The 18765-nt window shown below is 40.7% G+C and overlaps 1 protein-coding gene across 1 annotated transcript in view; it reads left to right on the top strand.

Annotated features, from left to right (window-relative positions):
- Positions 1-989: 989 nt before the first annotated feature.
- Positions 990-18765, top strand: part of LOC127670506 (STAM-binding protein-like) — a 43268-nt gene continuing 25492 nt past the window's right edge. The window contains exons 1-2 of the mRNA XM_052165051.1: positions 990-1093; positions 1490-1590. Coding sequence (XP_052021011.1) covers positions 990-1093; positions 1490-1590 — 205 coding nt within the window. The remainder of the gene's footprint in view (positions 1094-1489; positions 1591-18765) is intronic.

Below are 18765 nucleotides of genomic sequence, written 5' to 3' on the forward strand. Positions count from 1 at the left end.
CTGCCACTTTTGTCAGTGGGGAAGACATGCAACCAATCATTTAAAATAGGGTTTCCCTGAAGCAAACCAGAATTGCTGGGCCAGGTTAATCCCCTGCATTCCTGAATGCCTCTGTTAGGATCCCAGGGGCAGGTGCCCTGCTAGCTAAGATTCCCTGCAGAGTCAATATCCTTTGCTTGGTCCCTGGATAGGTATGGCCAACCTTTAAGTCCCATGAAATCACAGTCAGGCAGCATTGAAAGATACCTGTATTTCAAACCATTTCACAGCCAGAGGAACAGACAGAGAAACCTGCAACTCTGGGAGCCTGGGAGGATGCTACAGAAGAATGATTCCCAGTGGAGATGTAGCCCAGGTCCTGTTCCAGACTGCCCCACCATGGGGAGGACACACAGGACCCTGCGACCTGAGGCAGAAATTCCCCAGGGAACTCTAGCAAATGGCCACCAGAGACCAGGATAGATTCAGGATTTTCTGAGGACTCCTGTGGTTCAATCACGGATTGCTTAGCTGCCTGCTCTGTGGCTGCTGCCCTCTGGCCTTTGGCAGCAGGGAGGCTTACAGAACAGCAGGCACCTTTCTGGCAATTTAGATTAAGGTCTGAGCTAAACAGGATCGGTGCCTAAACCTCTTTGATCCCAGAAGCCAACTATTTTCAGGTCAGCTCCCTGCTTCCAAAATAAAACATAGGATTTGCCTTCGATGCTCCGTGTCATTTCTTAGTCTTTTAATAGATAATTTCAAAGGGAATGTCCAGGGTAGTGCCCGCCCTTTTTCGAAGGCACTGATTGCAGCTGGGATCGCATGTTTCTAAGATTCATGGAAACGCCAGAGATGGGGCAACTGCAATCCAACCTCCAATGGGAAGGTAGGTCTGACTTTAGACTTTCATGATTCAGGGAAGGTGTTATCCTAGGCACTAAAGCTATGACCTGTCTGCTGGCCTCTCCATAGCCATCTTTTCTGAGTACTCTCTGTTATCCGCTAGCATGTACTTGTCCAGTGCACAAGCAGCCAAAGATAGCAGCCTAATGGCACCTCACTGGCACCATCCGGGTTTGAGCCCAGCCTTGACATCCTGGAGAAAGCCGTGGTTAGTGTGCCTGCCCACTTTTCCACATTGGTAGCGGGCTCCCACGGAGTAGGAACCAAGTAATTCTAGCCAGAAGGGAAAAGTTGCAAAAGAACTTGCAAACTGCCAATTCGGCCCTGGAGCTGTAGGCACTGTAAGCTCCTTTCCACCAGGGGGCGCAGTGGCACTGGCATTCTGACTGGTGGAAAGTAATAATGGTGAGCTCTGGAACTTTAAGTTCTGTGGACCATGTTCCCTAGTAGCAGCATTTTCAGCTTGTCTCTTTGTAATGTGGAGCTTAAATCTGAGGGTGATTTCAAATCTCGTGTATTATTTTATCTCATGATTTAGTATGTGGTTATGCTTTCTTTGTTTTTTTTTTTTTTTGTTGTTGTTGTTTTGTTTTGTTTTTCCCAGGGGCACTGGACTCTGCCTGTCCAGCTGCAGAGGACAACTGTGCGAATCCACAGATTCTGGAGAGAGTACTGAGGAGATGCAATGTGATCGCCTGGGTTTCGGTTTGTTCCCTGGGCATATTTGCTTCTGTGTGTTTCTAAAAGCTGAAAAATCGCCCAAGTTCTTTCTGTAGGCGGATTCCATGCTGTAAGGCACTGGCATAGTTACATTTTCCAAATGGGAACTGTTCGAAGTGGTGAGAAAAGGACCCCAGAAAGATGACAAATTTCAAGTGAACACAATCCCCCAAAGCAGTTGCTTCCCTTTCCATGTGCCTACCGTTTTCGGGTCCACAGGACCACAGCTCAAGAGACATTCATTCTTGTAGCCCTTTCTGCTGGCCTCGAACTCGTCCTGATCCTCCTGCCATTCTTTCTTGGCTGGCCCTTTCCACTTCAGCGTCCCTTTCCCACTCGCCAAGGCAGATGTCCAGCAGGCAAAAGGAAGGAGGAGGGCAGCTGACAGTTTCTCACTAGGATTCCCAGCGCAGTGGGGTAGAATCTGATACTGGAGAAGTCAGTACTTAACAAGCCTGCTCATTTGTCCACACTGCTTGGGGCCAATGAGTCCCAGCTGCATCTGCCTTCCAACTCAAGTACTGAAGACCAGGGGTTACCTATGATTCCTCCAGGCCTTGGGAGGCAGATGAGGACTGCTCCAAAAGATGCAGAAAAATGGCATCTGATATTGAAAATTGGAACCAGGATGCAAGTGGCTATTGGAACTAAATTTGACTTTATATTTCTTACCGTTTAAAAACGGAATTATAGGCCAAATCTAGAATTAGTTGGAGGGATGCACGGAAAGACCCTATGATCCAATAAGCACGACTTAATGGGTAATCTAGTGAGATCTCAGAAACCAATGGCAACAGCCGTGTAGACAGTGAAGGCTGGAGAATTTGACAGGAATCAGGTTGAAGTCCTTTTACATCTCATCCTGCAAAGGAATATTTTTCTGCATTTATCTATGCCTGGAGGTTTCAAATGACTCTGAGATAAAAATGACTGAATGACTTCCACCTGCCTCATCCACTTCCTGCCTGTGACATGTGTCTGCCGTGTTCATAGGCACCTCAGCCTAAATCTTTTGATGTGCAAGGAACATAACATGGAATCTAGGCTCAAACATTTTCCCAATTACATTGTAATAAACATCTGAGAAAAGGGGTCAGGAGTGTGTACCTTTCTGAGGTAAAGAATTAAGTGGAATCCTTTTCCAAAATAAATGACCAAGGTAGTGGATTCTGTATTATCATATATCACAATTATCAAAAACTATGAAACTGTTATTAAATTGATGCAACTTGTTATCATATTTAATATTACTTGCTAAATGTATACTAAATAAACTTGTTTGAGGTACTTTTTACTTACTTTGTATCTGCGGGTATATATGTGAACAGGCACCACAGCATGCATATAGAGGTAAAAAGATCAGTCCTTTCTCTCCACCATGTGAGTCCGGGAGTAACTCACATTATCAGCCTGGGAAGCAACTCATACCAATTCCTCCTGTTCATATTGAATCTTAGAATTACCAAACCCCCTAGAGTGTGTACTGCTAGCAGTCAGAAGGAAGAAGCCTCCATTACCTTCCTCTTCTATGATCTACAGTATAAAACTCACTCAGGGTTTAGTTAATAGGAATTATATCTTGTCTGCCCAGGTGCTACACAATGCGTACTGTGATTGCTGTTTCTAAAGCCAGAAAATAGGTGTTCTAACACTGAGCCACACAGTGGCAATAACTCAAGAACATGTGAATTTCTCTATCTCAAGATGCAGTTATACTACCCAAAAGACACTTCTTCCTATCACAGATACACTTATTCAAACCTGTTCAGTGCTACAGCGTTCACAGTAACCAGAAGTTTGGAACAACCTATATGGTGCTCAACTGAAAAGCAGGTAAACAAAATGTGGTACATTTACACTATAGAGCATTACATAGACATTTACATGAATGAATAAATTATGAAATTCAAAGCTAAATGGAACAAGAAAAAGGCCCAGTGCTTTCTGCTTCTCTTTTCCATTTCATGCTAGCTTTGCTTAGATGAATTGGAGGGCTCTGTTCTTCTTTTCTTGTATTCGGTCTTCTTTGACATCATTTTGCCCTCCCATTCTGCACAGTGCCCTGATATATGAATGTATCTGGGTAGGAGGATTAATGGAGACACATCACATAGGGCTGTGTTTTTCATAATCTGTCTCTGTCTGTCTGCCTTCTGTTTGCAGTCTGTCTGTCTCTGTTAGTCTTTCTCTGTCTCTATCTCCTCACTTTGCCTGTCTCTGTCTCTCTGTATTTCATTCTATCCTGTTTCTGTCTCACTTTCTCTCTTTCTGTCTCAGTCTGTGTCTCTATCTCTCTGTCTATCTCTCTCAGAATGTCTGTCTCTGTCTCTGTCCCTGTCTCTCTCTCTGTCTCTCTCTGTGTGTCTCTGTGTCCCTCTGTTTGTCTCTCTGTTTGTCTGTCTCTCTGTCTCTGTCTCTGTCTCTGTGTCTGTCTCTCTGCATCCTTTGGTTTATCATGAAAAACTCTGATATGACATCAGTGATTCTACCTGCTGCAGGAGGAAGCCTTTCTTAAAATGGCTGAATAGGGAACTGATCAGTGGGATTAGAAGAATTGGACTGCTAGATTGTTTCTTTTATTTAATTGTTTAGAGCAGTAGCATTTGATTTTAAAGTAGGTCTCTGGCCATCTACACTCTATGTTTTTGTCACCTAAGCAGTGTCTTGTATGGATTCTATCTAACTAATTGGGCCTTAAGTCAAATCAGACATTTCTATATTATACCTAGATGTTCTCTGACACCACTGCCCTAGCATATCTGGCAGGTAGAACTGCTCAATGAGACTGAATAACAGACTTTCAACAGAAAATACTGTAGGTCAAGTGTTTTGTGGCTGAATTGGTATTTGTTTCTCTTTTGGTGGCCAACAGAGAACTCTCCTACAACAAAGAAACTAGAACATAAGGGTAAAGGTTTGAAGCATGCATCTGCTCTACTTCAATTTAGATGTGCTGAGTAGGTGTTGGCCTAAGCAATTGAACTCTACTCTCAGTTAGCAAAGAGTAAAGAGTTGTCTTAGCAACAGCCTGGGTTGTTTGTATATTTCCATGGGATGACCTTGCAGAACAACTCAAATGAATGCAATGCAGTCACTTTTCATGGAAGCCTTATTGGTGACAAAAAGTGGCCAGTAGAGATTTTGTATGCCCCATCAGTAGAAATCACTAAGATTGCCTTCCTATAATTTAGGAATTCCAGTACACTAGGTTTCCATATTATGTCTCAAATGCCACTGCAACTGAAGCTATATCTCCCGGGATTCTCTTCCTTTCCCTTAGCTCCCTTCCTATTCCTCAGGGACTGTGCCCATTGTCTTTTACATAGGTCACCTGTAAAATCTAATCAATCTCTCACTTCCATGGAGATGCATGTATCCATCCTAGTTCATTTCTTCATACCCTATCTCTGGATGTATGGATTAAATGTTGGTTAGTATCCTTTAGTGACTACTATCCAGATGTAAGTGCATACATATAATATGTATATTTCTGGATCTTGTTTATGTCACTCTGGATTTTTTTTTATTACCAAAGTTTTTTCTGCAAATGCCATGATGTCATTATTTCTTAAAATATCTAATCTGCCACTATGTAAATGTATCACATTTTCCCTAAAGGATCTTTTCAATCTAGGACCATGCTTTGGTTCTTGGAAATTGCCCAGTGACAAACTTTCAACAGTAATATCTTTGTTCAGCCTAGAGGTCTCTCTCCTTCTTCTTCCATTTCCTGATGATTTGAATGAGAACAGCCCCACAGACTTATATATTTGCATCATTAGTCTCCTGTAATGAACTGTATGGAAGGTCAGAAGGTATGGCCCAGTTGAAATTATGGTGCTTATTTTTAGAAGAATGAAACTTGGGGGACTGTAGGATGGGATGTGTCAATGGGAGTCTGGAAGTATATATTAGAGGAGGTAGGTCACTAGGGGAGACTCTTGGAGGAAGTGTTTCACTGGGGGTAGGTTTTGAGATTTAAGATACCAGTAACAGGACCTGAATGTAACTCTTTTTTTTTCTTATATCTGTCTCTGTCTCCATCTCTCTCTGTCAGTCTCTGTCTCTCTGTATCTCATTCTATCCTGTTTCTGTCTCCCTTTTTCTCTGTCTGTCTCTGTCTCTATCTCTCTGTCTATCTCTCTCAGTCTGTCTGTCTCTCTGTCTCTGTGTCCCTCTGTCTCTCTGCCTGCCTGCCTGCCTGCCTCTCTCTCTCTCTCTCTCTCTCTCTCTCTCTCTTTCTCTTTCTCTCTCTTTCTCTCTCTGTCTCTATCTCTGCCTCTGTACTCTTTGGTTTATTACAGAAAAACTCTGATACGACATCAGTGATTCTATCTGTAAAACTATAAGGAAGCCCCAATTAAATACTTGCTGTTCAAAGAAATTCCCCAGTCCTGGTGGTTCTTCACAGCAATTAAACAGCAAATAAACACCCAGTGAGGACATATCTGTGACTAGAAATTCACTAATATTTTCTGTTAGGATGTATAATCACATTTCAATGATAAGTGTCTTATTAACACTTGCAAGAAATGTGTGACACTCTTTCTTAACTAAGAGCCCAGGAAATAGGAACTACCATCTTTGGGTTTTGTGCTTATAGCTGCCATCATTTCAGCCATGTCGGTCTGCCCTATAGGCTTGCTTTCTAGCATGGTGTCAAGTCTGTCCCTTTTAAAACATGGCTTCTGAGATTACTGTTGGCTTTCATCTGCCTTCTGACATCAGATTCCTTCTCAGCCAATCAGCACTTAACAGAATCTTGAGGTTACCATGGAGCTGAGTAAACAAGTCTGGCTCAGTGTTCAGTTGAACTGCTTCAACGCATACACGTGACTTGTGCTTGTGAATCTCAATAACCCCTTTACCTTGTGAATACCAATAACCCGTTTACCATCCCTTTATCCAAATCCTATACCTCTACTTGTCTTCCTGCCTCCACAATGTCAGGTAGGAAAGAAACTAAAATGTTTATTTAACTGAAAGTCTCTCAAATAGGGAATCATCAAAATAAGGTGGGATTGGAAAGAAAGTATTGAAGGACAAGACTGTGCCCTAACTAAGGTCTTGGATCTGACCTTTCCTAGGGTTGTAACTTTGTCCTGAACCTTGACTTATCTACTTGCTGGCAGATTCTAGGGCTCTCTAGGGAATTGAGTCTTTAGGAGGAGGGGATAGAGAAGGAATCCAGATAGTTCTTGGGGCTGTTTCAACTGAAGCAGAGAGAGAACTGTGTATAGACACAGGAGAACTGAGGCCCAAGTTGCTTTTCTTTTGATGACAGACTACAGAGTATTACACAATAGTACTTCAAAGATTAGCTGATCAACAGTAATGTTGAGATAAGGAGAGTCAATAAAACATCTTCCACTGTTCAATTAGCAACTTAGATTGACTAGTTTGTGCCAACTGGGTAGATGTATTTTCCTCCTACATGGTTTCACATTTGTGTTCTCTGAAGCTGTCAGGTGGAAACAAGTCTTTCCCTGACAAAAGGATAGTTTGTTACATTCACCTGCACACGAACAGCTGTGTCCACACTGGTGATGCACACTGGATTGAAGATGGGCACCTTACTAATGGAGGAGGTTTCCACTCAATTTTGGAAAATGGTTTAAGATAATTACATTCCTTGATTGTCATTACAAACAAACTCCTATTGTGAATAGCTAGAGTATGGTAGCATACACCTTTAATGTCCACCCTTGGGAACCAGAGGCATGAGAACCAATGTGAACATGAGAGTTTCTCTTGGACAGTAACTTCAAGAGAGTCACTCAGGGGCTATAAGCCGGTTCCTCGAGTAATAAAAGGAAAAGAATTTTAAAAATTAGCATTCCCAGTAGTAGCTCTCTTACATCTGAAACCCACTGAGAAGGAAGGGTGGATCACAGGGCAGTAAGCAAACTGATACTCTTGAGAAGGCAAGCTAGGGACCATTTATAAAAAGATCACACCACCTTTACCTAGAGACAGTGAAGAAAATGAAAAAAATGGGGCAAGATTGCTGGAGAGGAGAATATGAAAGAATAGATGAAATGAGAAGACAGAACATAGGGGTGTTAGCCATGTGACACAGGAAGCTCACCACTGAATGCTCAAGGCAGACAAATGATATTAATAAATACATTTTGAAAGGAACACTGGCTAAAAATTACTGAGTACATGGCAAACATTGAAGGATTTAATGAAATATAGGTCAAGAGTTCAGGAATGATGCTGAGGCTGGGACAGGATATGACTAGAACCACTAACTTATCAGGAAAAACACATTTCATGTTTAGATATTGTCTTCTGAGTCCCTAAACCCTGATGATACTTTACAATTAGGAAATGAGCTTTCTATGCATATATTGTAGAACCAATTCTTAGTGCAATGTCTGGGCTCAAGAGTAAAATTCTAGCTCCCAGGTGGCATAGGCAGAAGGATTGATGGTAGTTTATCCACATTCTAGAAAGAATGATGAATTATAGGCAAACCCTGGCCATGAAGTCAAATTATTACTAAAAAGAATTAGAATTTTTTTTGAGAACTTGTGTTTCGGGATTTTGTTTTTCTCTGACCTTGTGCATACACAGGATCTGCAGAAATCATGGTGATCTAGATATTCTTTAGTATTAGAGATCAAACTAAAGCAAATTTCCCAGCTTTATACTCATTTACCTCACTAGACACAGTATAATCTTTGTAACAAGGAATTATAAAATCTACGAAGATAAGACAGGAATCCATAAAGACACAGTTGTTTATCACTAATAAACTTGTGCATCCCCAACAGGTAATTCTTGGGATAGAGGTACCAGTACAGTTTCTTGATACTATTCCACCTATTAGCCAATCAAAACCTGAATCATCTTGAGGTTTTGATAAGTACAAAGCTGTTTTCCCAAACTGTGTTCACATTGCCAACCTCACAATGTCTGGTATGGAAAGAAATGGGAACATTTCTTTAGCTGATATCCCCATATTTTGAGAAGTCCAGAAAGTATGGATGCATAGGGAATGTACTGAATGAGAATCTAGTGCCAAGTGTCAATTTTGGCCCTGATATATCTGAGATTATGATTTTGGACAGAGCATTCTCCCTTTCACTATAAGGATCTTCACATTTCATAGTAGCAAAACTAACAGGCTGACCTGTGAGCACAAGTAGATATAGAGTGCTTAAGAGAGCACAGTATAGAGACAGCACCCAGCTAATTCATGGGAATTTTTACAGAGAAGCAGGCAGTGGAGGCACAAATTTTTAATGACAGTGCTTTGGAGGCAAATACAGGTGGATTTCTGAGTTCGAGGCCAGCCTGGTCTAAAGAGTGAGTTCCATGACAGTCAGGGCTACACACAGAAATCCTATCTGGAAAAAAAAAAGAAAAAGGAAGCTACATTTGTTCGCAGATGTCCTGCAAAGGATCTGTGTAGGCCCAATTCTTTCTGCTTCTCCCAGTTCATGCTAGCTTTGCTCAAGTGAATTGGAGGGCATTGTTCTTCTTTCATTTTGTCTGCTTTGACAGTATCTTGCCGTCATATTTCGCACAGTTCCCTAATGTATGAATGGGTCTGTGTAGGGAGATGGATGAACACACATCACAAAGGACTGTGCGTTTCATTCTCTGTCTCTGTGTCTCTGTTTCTGTCACTCTCTCTGTCTCTGTCTCTTTGTCTCTCTGACTCTGTCTCTGTCTCTGTCTCTGTCTCTCTACCCCCATAATATATTGGTATGGAACTCTATATATATTCCCATTTGCTGCAGGAGGAAGTCTTTCTTATAATTGGTGAATAGGGAATTGATCAGTGGGATTAGAAGAATTGGACTGTTAGATTGTTTCTTTTATTTAATTGTTTAGAGCAGTAGCATTTGATTTTAAACTAGGTCTCTGGCCATCTACACTCTATGTTTTTGTCACCTAAGCAGTGTCTTGTATGGATTCTATCTAATTAATTGGGCCTTAAGTCAAATCAGACATTTCTATATTATTCCTAGATCTTCTCTGACACTACTGCCCTAGCATATCTGCCCAATGGGATTGAATAACAGACTTTCAACAGAAAATACTGTAGGTCAAGGGTTTTGTGGCTGAATTGGTATTTGTTTCTCTTTTGGTGGCCAACAGAGAACTCTCCTACAACAAAGAAACTAGAACATAAGGGTAAAGGTTTGAAGCATGCATCTGCTCAACTTCAATTTCAACGTGCTGAGTACGTGTTGGCCTAAGCAACTGAACTCTACTCTCAGTTAGCAAAGAGTAAACAGTTGTCTTAGCAACAGCCTGGGTTGTTTGTATATTTCCATGGGATGACCTTGCAGAACAACTCAAATGAATGCAATGCAGTCACTTTTCATGGAAGCCTTATTGGTGACAAAAAGTGGTCAGTAGAGACTCTGTATCGCCCATCAGTAGAAATCACTAAGATTGCCTTCCTACAATTTAGGATTTCCAGTACACTGGGTTTCCATGTTATGCCTCAAATGCCACTGCAACTGAACCTATATCTCCCAGGATTCTCTTCCTTTCCCTTAGCTCCCTTCCTATTCCTCAGGGACTGTGTCCATTGTCTTTCACATAGGTCACCTGTAAAATCTAATCAATCTCTCACTTCCATGGAGATGCATGTATCCATCCTACTTCATTTCTTCATACCCTATCTCTGGATGTATGGATTAAAGGTTGGTTAGTATCTTTAGTGACTACTATCCAGATGTAAGTGAATACATATAATATGTATGTTTCTGGATCTTGGTTATGTCACTATGGTTGTTTTTTTTTTTATTGCCAAAGTTTTTTCTGCAAATGTCATGATGTCATTATTTTTTAAAATATCTAATCTGCCACTATGTAAATGTATCACATTTTCCCTATAGGATCTTCTCAATCTAGGACCATGCTTTGATTCTTGGAAATTGCCCAGTGAGATTAAATGACAAATTTTCAACAGTAATATCTTTGTTCAGCCTAGAGGTCTCTCTCCTTCTTCTTCCATTTCCTGATGATTTGAATGAGAACAGCCCCACAGACTTATATATTTGCATCATTAGTCTCCTGTAATGAACTGTATGGAAGGTCAGAAGGTATGGCCCAGTTGAAATTATGGTGCTTATTTGAATAAGAATGAAACTTGGGGTACTGTAGGATGGGATGTGTCAATGGGAGTCTGGAAGTATATATTAGAGGAGGTAGGTCACTAGGAGAGACTCTTGGAGGAAGTGTTTCACTGGGGGTAGGTTTTAAGATTTAAGATACCAGTAACAGGACCTGAATGTAACTCTGTTTCTCCTTATGTCTGTCTCTGTCTCCATCTCTGTCTGTCAGTCGCTGTCTCTCTATCTCATTCTATCCTGTTTCTGTCTCCCTTTTTCTCTGTCTGTCTCTGTCTCTATCTCTCTGTCTCTCTCAGTCTGTCTGTCTCTCTGTCTCTGTGTCCCTCTGTCTCTCTGCCTGTCTGTCTGTCTCTCTCTCTCTCTCTCTCTCTCTTTCTCTCTCTTTCTCTCTCTGTCTCTATCTCTGCCTCTGTACTCTTTGGTTTATTACAGAAAAACTCTGATACGACATCAGTGATTCTATCTGTAAGTCTATAGGAAGCCCCAATTAAATACTTGCTGTTCAAAAAATTCCCCAGTCCTGGTGGTTCTTCACAGCAATTAAACAGCAAATAAACACCCACTGAGGACATATCTTTGACTATAACATACACTAATATTATCTGGATGTATAATCACATTTCAATGATAAGTGTCTTATTAACACTTGCAAGAAATGTGTGACACTCTTTCTTAACTAAGAGCCCAGGAAATAGGAACTACCATCTTTGGGTTTTGTGCTTATAGCTGCCATCATTTCAGCCATGTCAGGCTGCCCAAGCTTGCTTTCTAGCATGGTGTCAAGTCTGTCCCTTTTAAAACATGGCTTCTGAGATTACTGTTGGCTTTCATCTGCCTTCTGACATCAGATTCCTTCTCAGCCAATCAGCACTTAATAGAATCTTGAGGTTACCATGGAGCTGAGTAAACAAGTCTGGCTCAGTGTTCAGTTGAACTGCTTCAATGCATACACGTGACTTGTGCTTGTGAATCTCAATAACCCCTTTACCTTGGTGAATACCAATAACCCGTTTACCATCCCTTTATCCAAATCCTCTACCTCTACTTGTCTTCCTGCCTCCACAATGTCAGGTAGGAAAGAAACTAAAATGTTTATTTAATTGAAAGTCTCTCAAATAGGGAATCATCAAAATAAGGTGGGATTGGAAAGAAAGTATTGAAGGACAAGACTGTGCCCTAACTAAGGTCTTGGATCTGACCTTTCCTAGGGTTGTAACTTTGTCCTGAACCTTGACTTATCTACTTGCTGGCAGATTCTAGGGCTCTCTAGGGAATTGAGTCTTTAGGAGGAGGGGATAGAGAAGGAATCCAGATAGTTCTTGGGGCTGTTTCAACTGAAGCAGAGAGAGAACTGTGTATAGACACAGGAGAACAGAGGCCCAAGATGCTTTTCTTTTGATGACAGACTACAGAGTATTACACAATAGTACTTCAAAGATTAGCTGATCAACAGTAATGTTGAGATAAGGAGAGTCAATAAAACATCTTCCACTGTTCAATTAGCAACTTAGATTGACTAGTTTTTGCCAACTGGCTAGATGTATTTTCCTCCTACATGGTTTCACATTTGTGTTCTCTGAAGCTGTCAGGTGGAAACAAGTCTTTCCCTGACAAAAGGATAGTTTGTTACATTCACCTGCACACGAACAGCTGTGTCCACCCTGGTGATGCACACTGGGATGAAGATGGGCACCTTACTAATGGAGGAGGTTTCCACTCAATTTTGGAAAATGGTTTAAGATAATTACATTCCTTGATTGTCATTACAAACAAACTCCTACTGTGAATAGCTAGAGTATGTTGGCATACACCTTTAATGTCCACCCTTGGGAACCAGAGGCATGAGAACCAATGTGAACATGAGAGTTTCTCTTGGACAGTAACTTCAAGAGAGTCACTCAGGGGTTATAAGACGGTTCCTCGAGTAATAAAAGGAAATGAATTTTAAAAATTAGCATTCCCAGTAGTAGCTATCTTACATTTGACACCCACTAAGAAGGAAGGGTGGATCACAGGGCATAAGCAAACTGATACTCTTGAGAAGGCAAGCTAGGGACCATTTATAAAAAGATCACACCACCTTTACCTAGAGACAGTGAAGAAAATGAAAAAAATGGGGCAAGATTGCTGGAGAGGAGAATATGAAGAATAGATGAAAGGAGAAGACAGAACATAGGGGTGTTAGCCATGTAACACAGGAAGCTCACCACTGAATGCTCAAGGCAGACAAATGATATTAATAAATACATTTTGAAAGGAACACTGGCTAAAAATTACTGAGTACATGGCAAACATTGAAGGATTTAATGAAATATAGGTCAAGAGTTCAGGAATGATGCTGAGGCTGGGACAGGATATGACTAGAACCACTAACTTATCAGGAAAAACACATTTCATGTTTAGATATTGTCTTCTGAGTCCCTAAACCCTGATGATGCTTTACAATTAGGAAATGAGCTTTCTATGCATATATTGTAAACCAATTCTTAGTGTAATGTCTGGGCTCAAGAGTAAAATTCTAGCTCCCAGGTGGCATAGGCAGAAGGATTGATGGTAGTTTATCCACATTCTAGAAAGAATGATGAATTATAGGCAAACCCTGGCCATGAAGTCAAATTATTACTAAAAAGAATTAGAATTTTTTTTGAGAACTTGTGTTTGGAGATTTTGTTTTACTCTGACCTTTAGCATACACAGGATCTGGAGAAATCATGGTGGTCTAGATATTCTTTAGTATTAGAGATCAAACTAAAGCAAATTTCCCAGCTTTATACTCATTTACCTCACTAGACACAGTATAATCTTTGTAACAAGGTATTATAAATCTACGAAGATAAGACAGGAATCCATAAAGACACAGTTGTATATCACTAATAAACTTGTGCCTCCCCAACTAGTAATTCTTGGGATAGAGTACCAGTACAGTTTCATGATACTATTACACCTATTAGCCAATCAAAACCTGAATCTTCTTGAGGTCCCTAGGATAAGTACAAAGCTGTTTTCCCAAACTGTGTTCACATTGCCAACCTTACAATGTCTGGTATGGATGGAAATTGGAACATTTCTTTAGCTGATATCCCCATATTTTGAGAAGTCCAGAAAGTATGGATGCATAGGGAATGTACTGAATGAGAATCTAGTGCCAAGTGTCAGTTTGGCCCTGATATATCTGAGATTATGATTTTGGACAGAGCATTCCCTCTTTCACTATGAGAATCTTCACATTTCATAGTAGCAAAACTAACAGCCTGACCTGTGAGCACATATATAGAGTGGTTAAGAGAGCACAGTATAGAGAAAGCACCCTGGTAGTTCATGTGAGGTTTTACAAAGAAGCAGGCAGTGGTGGCACACACTTTTTTTCTTTTCTTTTGTCCTTAATTTGATATATTTGTTATTTACATTTCAATTGATTTTTCCCTTTCCTGGATCCCCCCTCCCCAAAAACCTCATAAGCCTTCTTCTCTCCCTGTTCCACAATCCATAACTTCCCAATTGACTGTCCTGGTATTCCCAGGCACTGCTGCACTGATCTTTTACAGGACCGAAGGCCACTCCTTCCTTCTTCTTGGACATCATTTGATATGTGCATTGTGTCTTGGGTACTCCAAGCTTCTAGGTTAATATCCATTTAACAGTGAGTGCATACCATGAGTGTTCTTTTGAGATTGTAATACCTCACTTCGGATGATGTTCTCCAGTTCCATCCATTTGTGTAAGAGTTTCATGAGTTCATTGTTTCTAATGGCTGAATAGTACTCCATTGTGTATATATACCACATTTTCTGTATCCATTCCTCCGTTGAGGGACTTCTGGGTTCTTTCCAGCTTCTGGCTATTATAAATAGGGCTTCTATGAACATAGTGGAGGATGTATCCTTACTACATGCTTTGGAATCCTCTCGGTATATGCCTAGTAATGTTATAGTCGGCCCTCTGGAAGTATCATTCCCAGTTTTCTAAGGAACTGCCAGACTGATTTCCAGAGCGGTAGTACCAGCTTGCAACCCCACAGCTATGGAGGAGTGTTCCTCTTTCTCAAAATCCATGCCAGCACCAGTTTTCTCTTAACTTTTTCGTCTTAGCCATTCTGACTGGTGTGAGGTGAAATCTCAGGGTTGTTTTGATTTGCATTTCCCTCATGACTAAGGATGTTGAATATTTCTTTAGTTACTTCTCAGCCATTCAATATTCCTCAGGTGAAAACTCTTTGTTTAGCTCTGTACCCCATTTTTAAGAGGGATATTTGGCTCTCTGGAGTCTAATTTCTTGAGTTCTTTGTATATCTTGGATAGAAGCCCTCTGTCAGATACAGTGTTGGTAAAGATCTTTTCTCAATTTATTGGTTGATGTTTTGTCTGTTTGACAATGTCCTTTGCCTTACAGAAACTTTGTAGTTTTAAGAGGTCCCATTTGTCAATTCTAGATCTTAGAGCATAAGCTATTTGTGTTCTGTTGAGGAAATTTTCCCTTGTGCCCATGTCCTCAAGGGTCTTCCCCAGTTTCATTTCTATTAGTTTCAGTGTGTCTGGTCTTATGTGGAGGTTATTTTTTTTTAATTTTTTTATTCAATATAATTTATTTACATTTCAAATGATTTCCCCTTTTCTAGCCCCCCCCCACTCCCCGAAAGTCCCGTAAGCCCCCTTCTCTTCCCCTGTCCTCCCTTCCACCCCTTCCCACTTCCCCGTTCTGGTTTTGCCGAATACTGTTTCACTGAGTCTTTCCAGAACCAGGGGCCACTCCTCCTTTCTTCTTGTACCTCGTTTGATGTGTGGATTATGTTTTGGGTATTCCAGTTTTCTAGGTTAATATCCACTTATAGTGAGTGCATACCATGATTCACCTTTTGAGTCTGGGTTACCTCACTTAGTATGATGTTCTCTAGCTCCATCAATTTGCCTAAGAATTTCATGAATTCATTGTTTCTAATGGCTGAATAGTACTCCATTGTGTAGATATACCACATTTTTTGCATCCACTCTTCTGTTGAGAGATATCTGGGTTCTTTCCAGCATCTGGCAATTATAAATAGGGCTGCTATGAACATAGTAGAGCATGTATCCTTATTACATGGTGGGGAATCCTCTGGATATATGCCCAGGAGTGGTATAGCAGGATCTTCTGGAAGTGAGGTGCCCAGTTTTCAGAGGAACCGCCAGACTGATTTCCAGAGTGGTTGTACCAATTTGCAACCCCACCAGCAGTGGAGGAGTGTTCCTCTTTCTCCACACCCTCTCCAACACCTGCTGTCTCCTGAATTTTTAATCTTAGCCATTCTGACTGGTGTAAGATGAAATCTTAGGGTTGTTTTGATTTGCATTTCCCTAATGACTAATGAAGTTGAGCATTTTTTAAGATGCTTCTCTGCCATCCGAAGTTCTTCAGGTGAGAATTCTTTGTTTAACACTGTACCCAATTTTTTAATAGGGTTGTTCGGTTTTCTGGAGTCTAACTTCTTGAGTTCTTTATATATATTGGATATTAGCCCTCTATCTGATGTAGGATTGGTGAAGATCTTGTCCCAATTTGTTGGTTGCCGATCTGTCCTCTTGATGGTGTCCTTTGCCTTACAGAAACTCTGTAACCTTATGAGGTCCCATTTGTCAATTCTTGCTCTTAGAGCATACGCTATTGGTGTTCTGTTCAGAAACTTTCTCCCTGTACCGATGTCCTCAAGGGTCTTCCCCAGTTTCTTTTCTATTAGCTTCAGAGTGTCTGGCTTTATGTGGAGGTCCTTGATCCATTTGGATTTGAGCTTAGTACAAGGAGACAAGGATGGATCAATTCCCATTCTTCAGCATGCTGACCTCCAGTTGAACCAGCACCATTTGTTGAAAAGACTATCTTTTTTCCATCGGATGTTTTCAGCCTCTTTGTCGAGGATCAAATGGCCATAGGTGTGTGGGTTCATTTCTGGATATTCAATCCTGTTCCATTGATCCTCCTGCCTGTCACTGTACCAATACCATGCAGTTTTTAACACTATTGCTCTGTAGTATGGCTTGAGGTCAGGGATACTGATTCCCCCAGATTTTCTTTTGTTGCTGAGAATAGTTTTAGCTATCCTAGGTTTTTTGTTGTTCCAGATGAATTTGATAATTGCTCTTTCTAACTCTGTGAAGAATTGAGTTGGGATTTTGATGGGTATTGCATTGAATCTGTATATTGCTTTTGGCAAAATGGCCATTTTAACTATATTGATTCTACCGATCCGTGAGCATGGGAGGTTTTCCCATTTTTTGAGGTCTTCTTCCATTTCCTTCTTCAGAGTCTTGATCCACTTGGAATTGAGCTTAGTACAAGTTTTTTAGAATGGATAAATTTGCATTCTTTTGCATGCCGACCTCAATTGAATCAGCACCATTTGTTGAAGAGGCTATCGTTTCACTACTGGATATTTTCTGCCCCTTTATCAAAAATCAAGTCAACATAATTCTGTGGGTCCATTTCTGGATCTTCAGTTCTATTCCATTGATCTACTTGCCTGTCACTGTACCAATACCACGCAGTTTTTAACACAATTGCTCTGTATTCCTGCTTGAAGTTGGGGATACTGATTCACCTAGAACTTCTTGTACTCGTGAGAATAGTTTTAGCTCTCCTGGGTTTTTTGCTATTCCAGATGAATTTGAGAATTGCTCTTTTTAAGTCTATGAAGAATTGAGTTGGGATTTTGATGGGGATTGCATTGAATCTGTAGATTGCTTTTGGCAAGATGGCCAGTTTTACTATGTTAATCCTGCCAATCCAAGACCAAGGAAGATTTTTCCATCTTCTGAGGTCTTCTTCAATTTCTTTCTTCAAAGACTTGAAGTTCCTGTCATATAGATCTTTCAATTGTTTGGTTAGAGTCACACCAAGATACTTTATATTGTTTGTGGCTGGTGTGAAGGGTGTCATTTCTCTAATTTCTGAGATTACTGTTGTCTTTCATCTGCCTAATCACATCAGATTCCCTGTCATCCCATCAGCTCCTAATAGAATCTTGAGATTACCATGGAGCTGAGTAAACAAGTCTGGCTCAGTGTTTAGTTGAACTGCTTCAACAGGCACATGAGAATTTTGCTTGTGAATCCCAATAACCTGTTTATCATCCCTTTATCCAAATCCTATACCTCTACTCATCTTCATGCCTCCACAATGTCAGGGAGGAAAAGAAACTAACGTGTGTATTTGACAGTCCCTCAAATAAGGAACCATTAAAGTAAGGTAGAATTGTTCAGAAAGTATTGAAGGACAAGACTGTGCCCTAACTAAGGTCTTGGCTCTGACATTTCCTAGGGTTGTAGCTTTGTAACTGAACCTTTACTTATCTACTTGCTGCCAGATTCTAGGGCTCTCTAGGGAATTGAATCTTTAGGAGGAGGTGATAGAGAAGGAATCCAGATAGTTCTTGGGCTGTTTCAACTGAAGCAGAGAGAGAACTGTGTATAGACACAGGAGAACTGAGGCCCAAGATGCTTCTCTTTTGTTGACAGACTACATAGTTTTCCACAATAGTATTGCAAAGTTGGCTTCTTTAAGAGTAATGTTGAAATGAGGAGATTCAATAAGACATCTTCCACTGTTCAATTAGCAACTTAGATTGACTAATTTTTGCCAACTGGGTAGATGAACTTTTCTCCTCCATGGTTGCACATTTGTTTTCTCTCATGCTGTCATGTGGAAAAAAGTATTTCTCTGACAAAAGAACAGTTTGTTACATTCCAGGGCACAGGAACAGCTGTGTTCTCCTTGGTGCTACACACGGGGTTAATGAAGGGTACCTTACTGATGGAGTAGGTTGCCACTCAAATTTGGTAATGGTTAAGACAATTACATATCCATGATTGTTAGCACAAACAAACTCCTAATGTGATTAGCTAGAGTAGTCTCCCACAGTCTTAATATCAGTCCTTGGGAACCAGAGGCATGAGGACCAAGGAGAACATGAGAGTGTCTATCAGACAGTAACTTCAAAAGAACCAGTCTGGGGCTATAAGACAGTTACTCCAGAAATAAAATGAAATCCATTTTAAAAATTAGCATTCTCAGTATTTGGAATCTTATGTCTGAA

Source organism: Apodemus sylvaticus, chromosome 1 (assembly GCF_947179515.1).
Source record: "Apodemus sylvaticus chromosome 1, mApoSyl1.1, whole genome shotgun sequence".
In the NCBI taxonomy this organism is placed as follows: Eukaryota; Metazoa; Chordata; class Mammalia; order Rodentia; family Muridae; genus Apodemus; species Apodemus sylvaticus.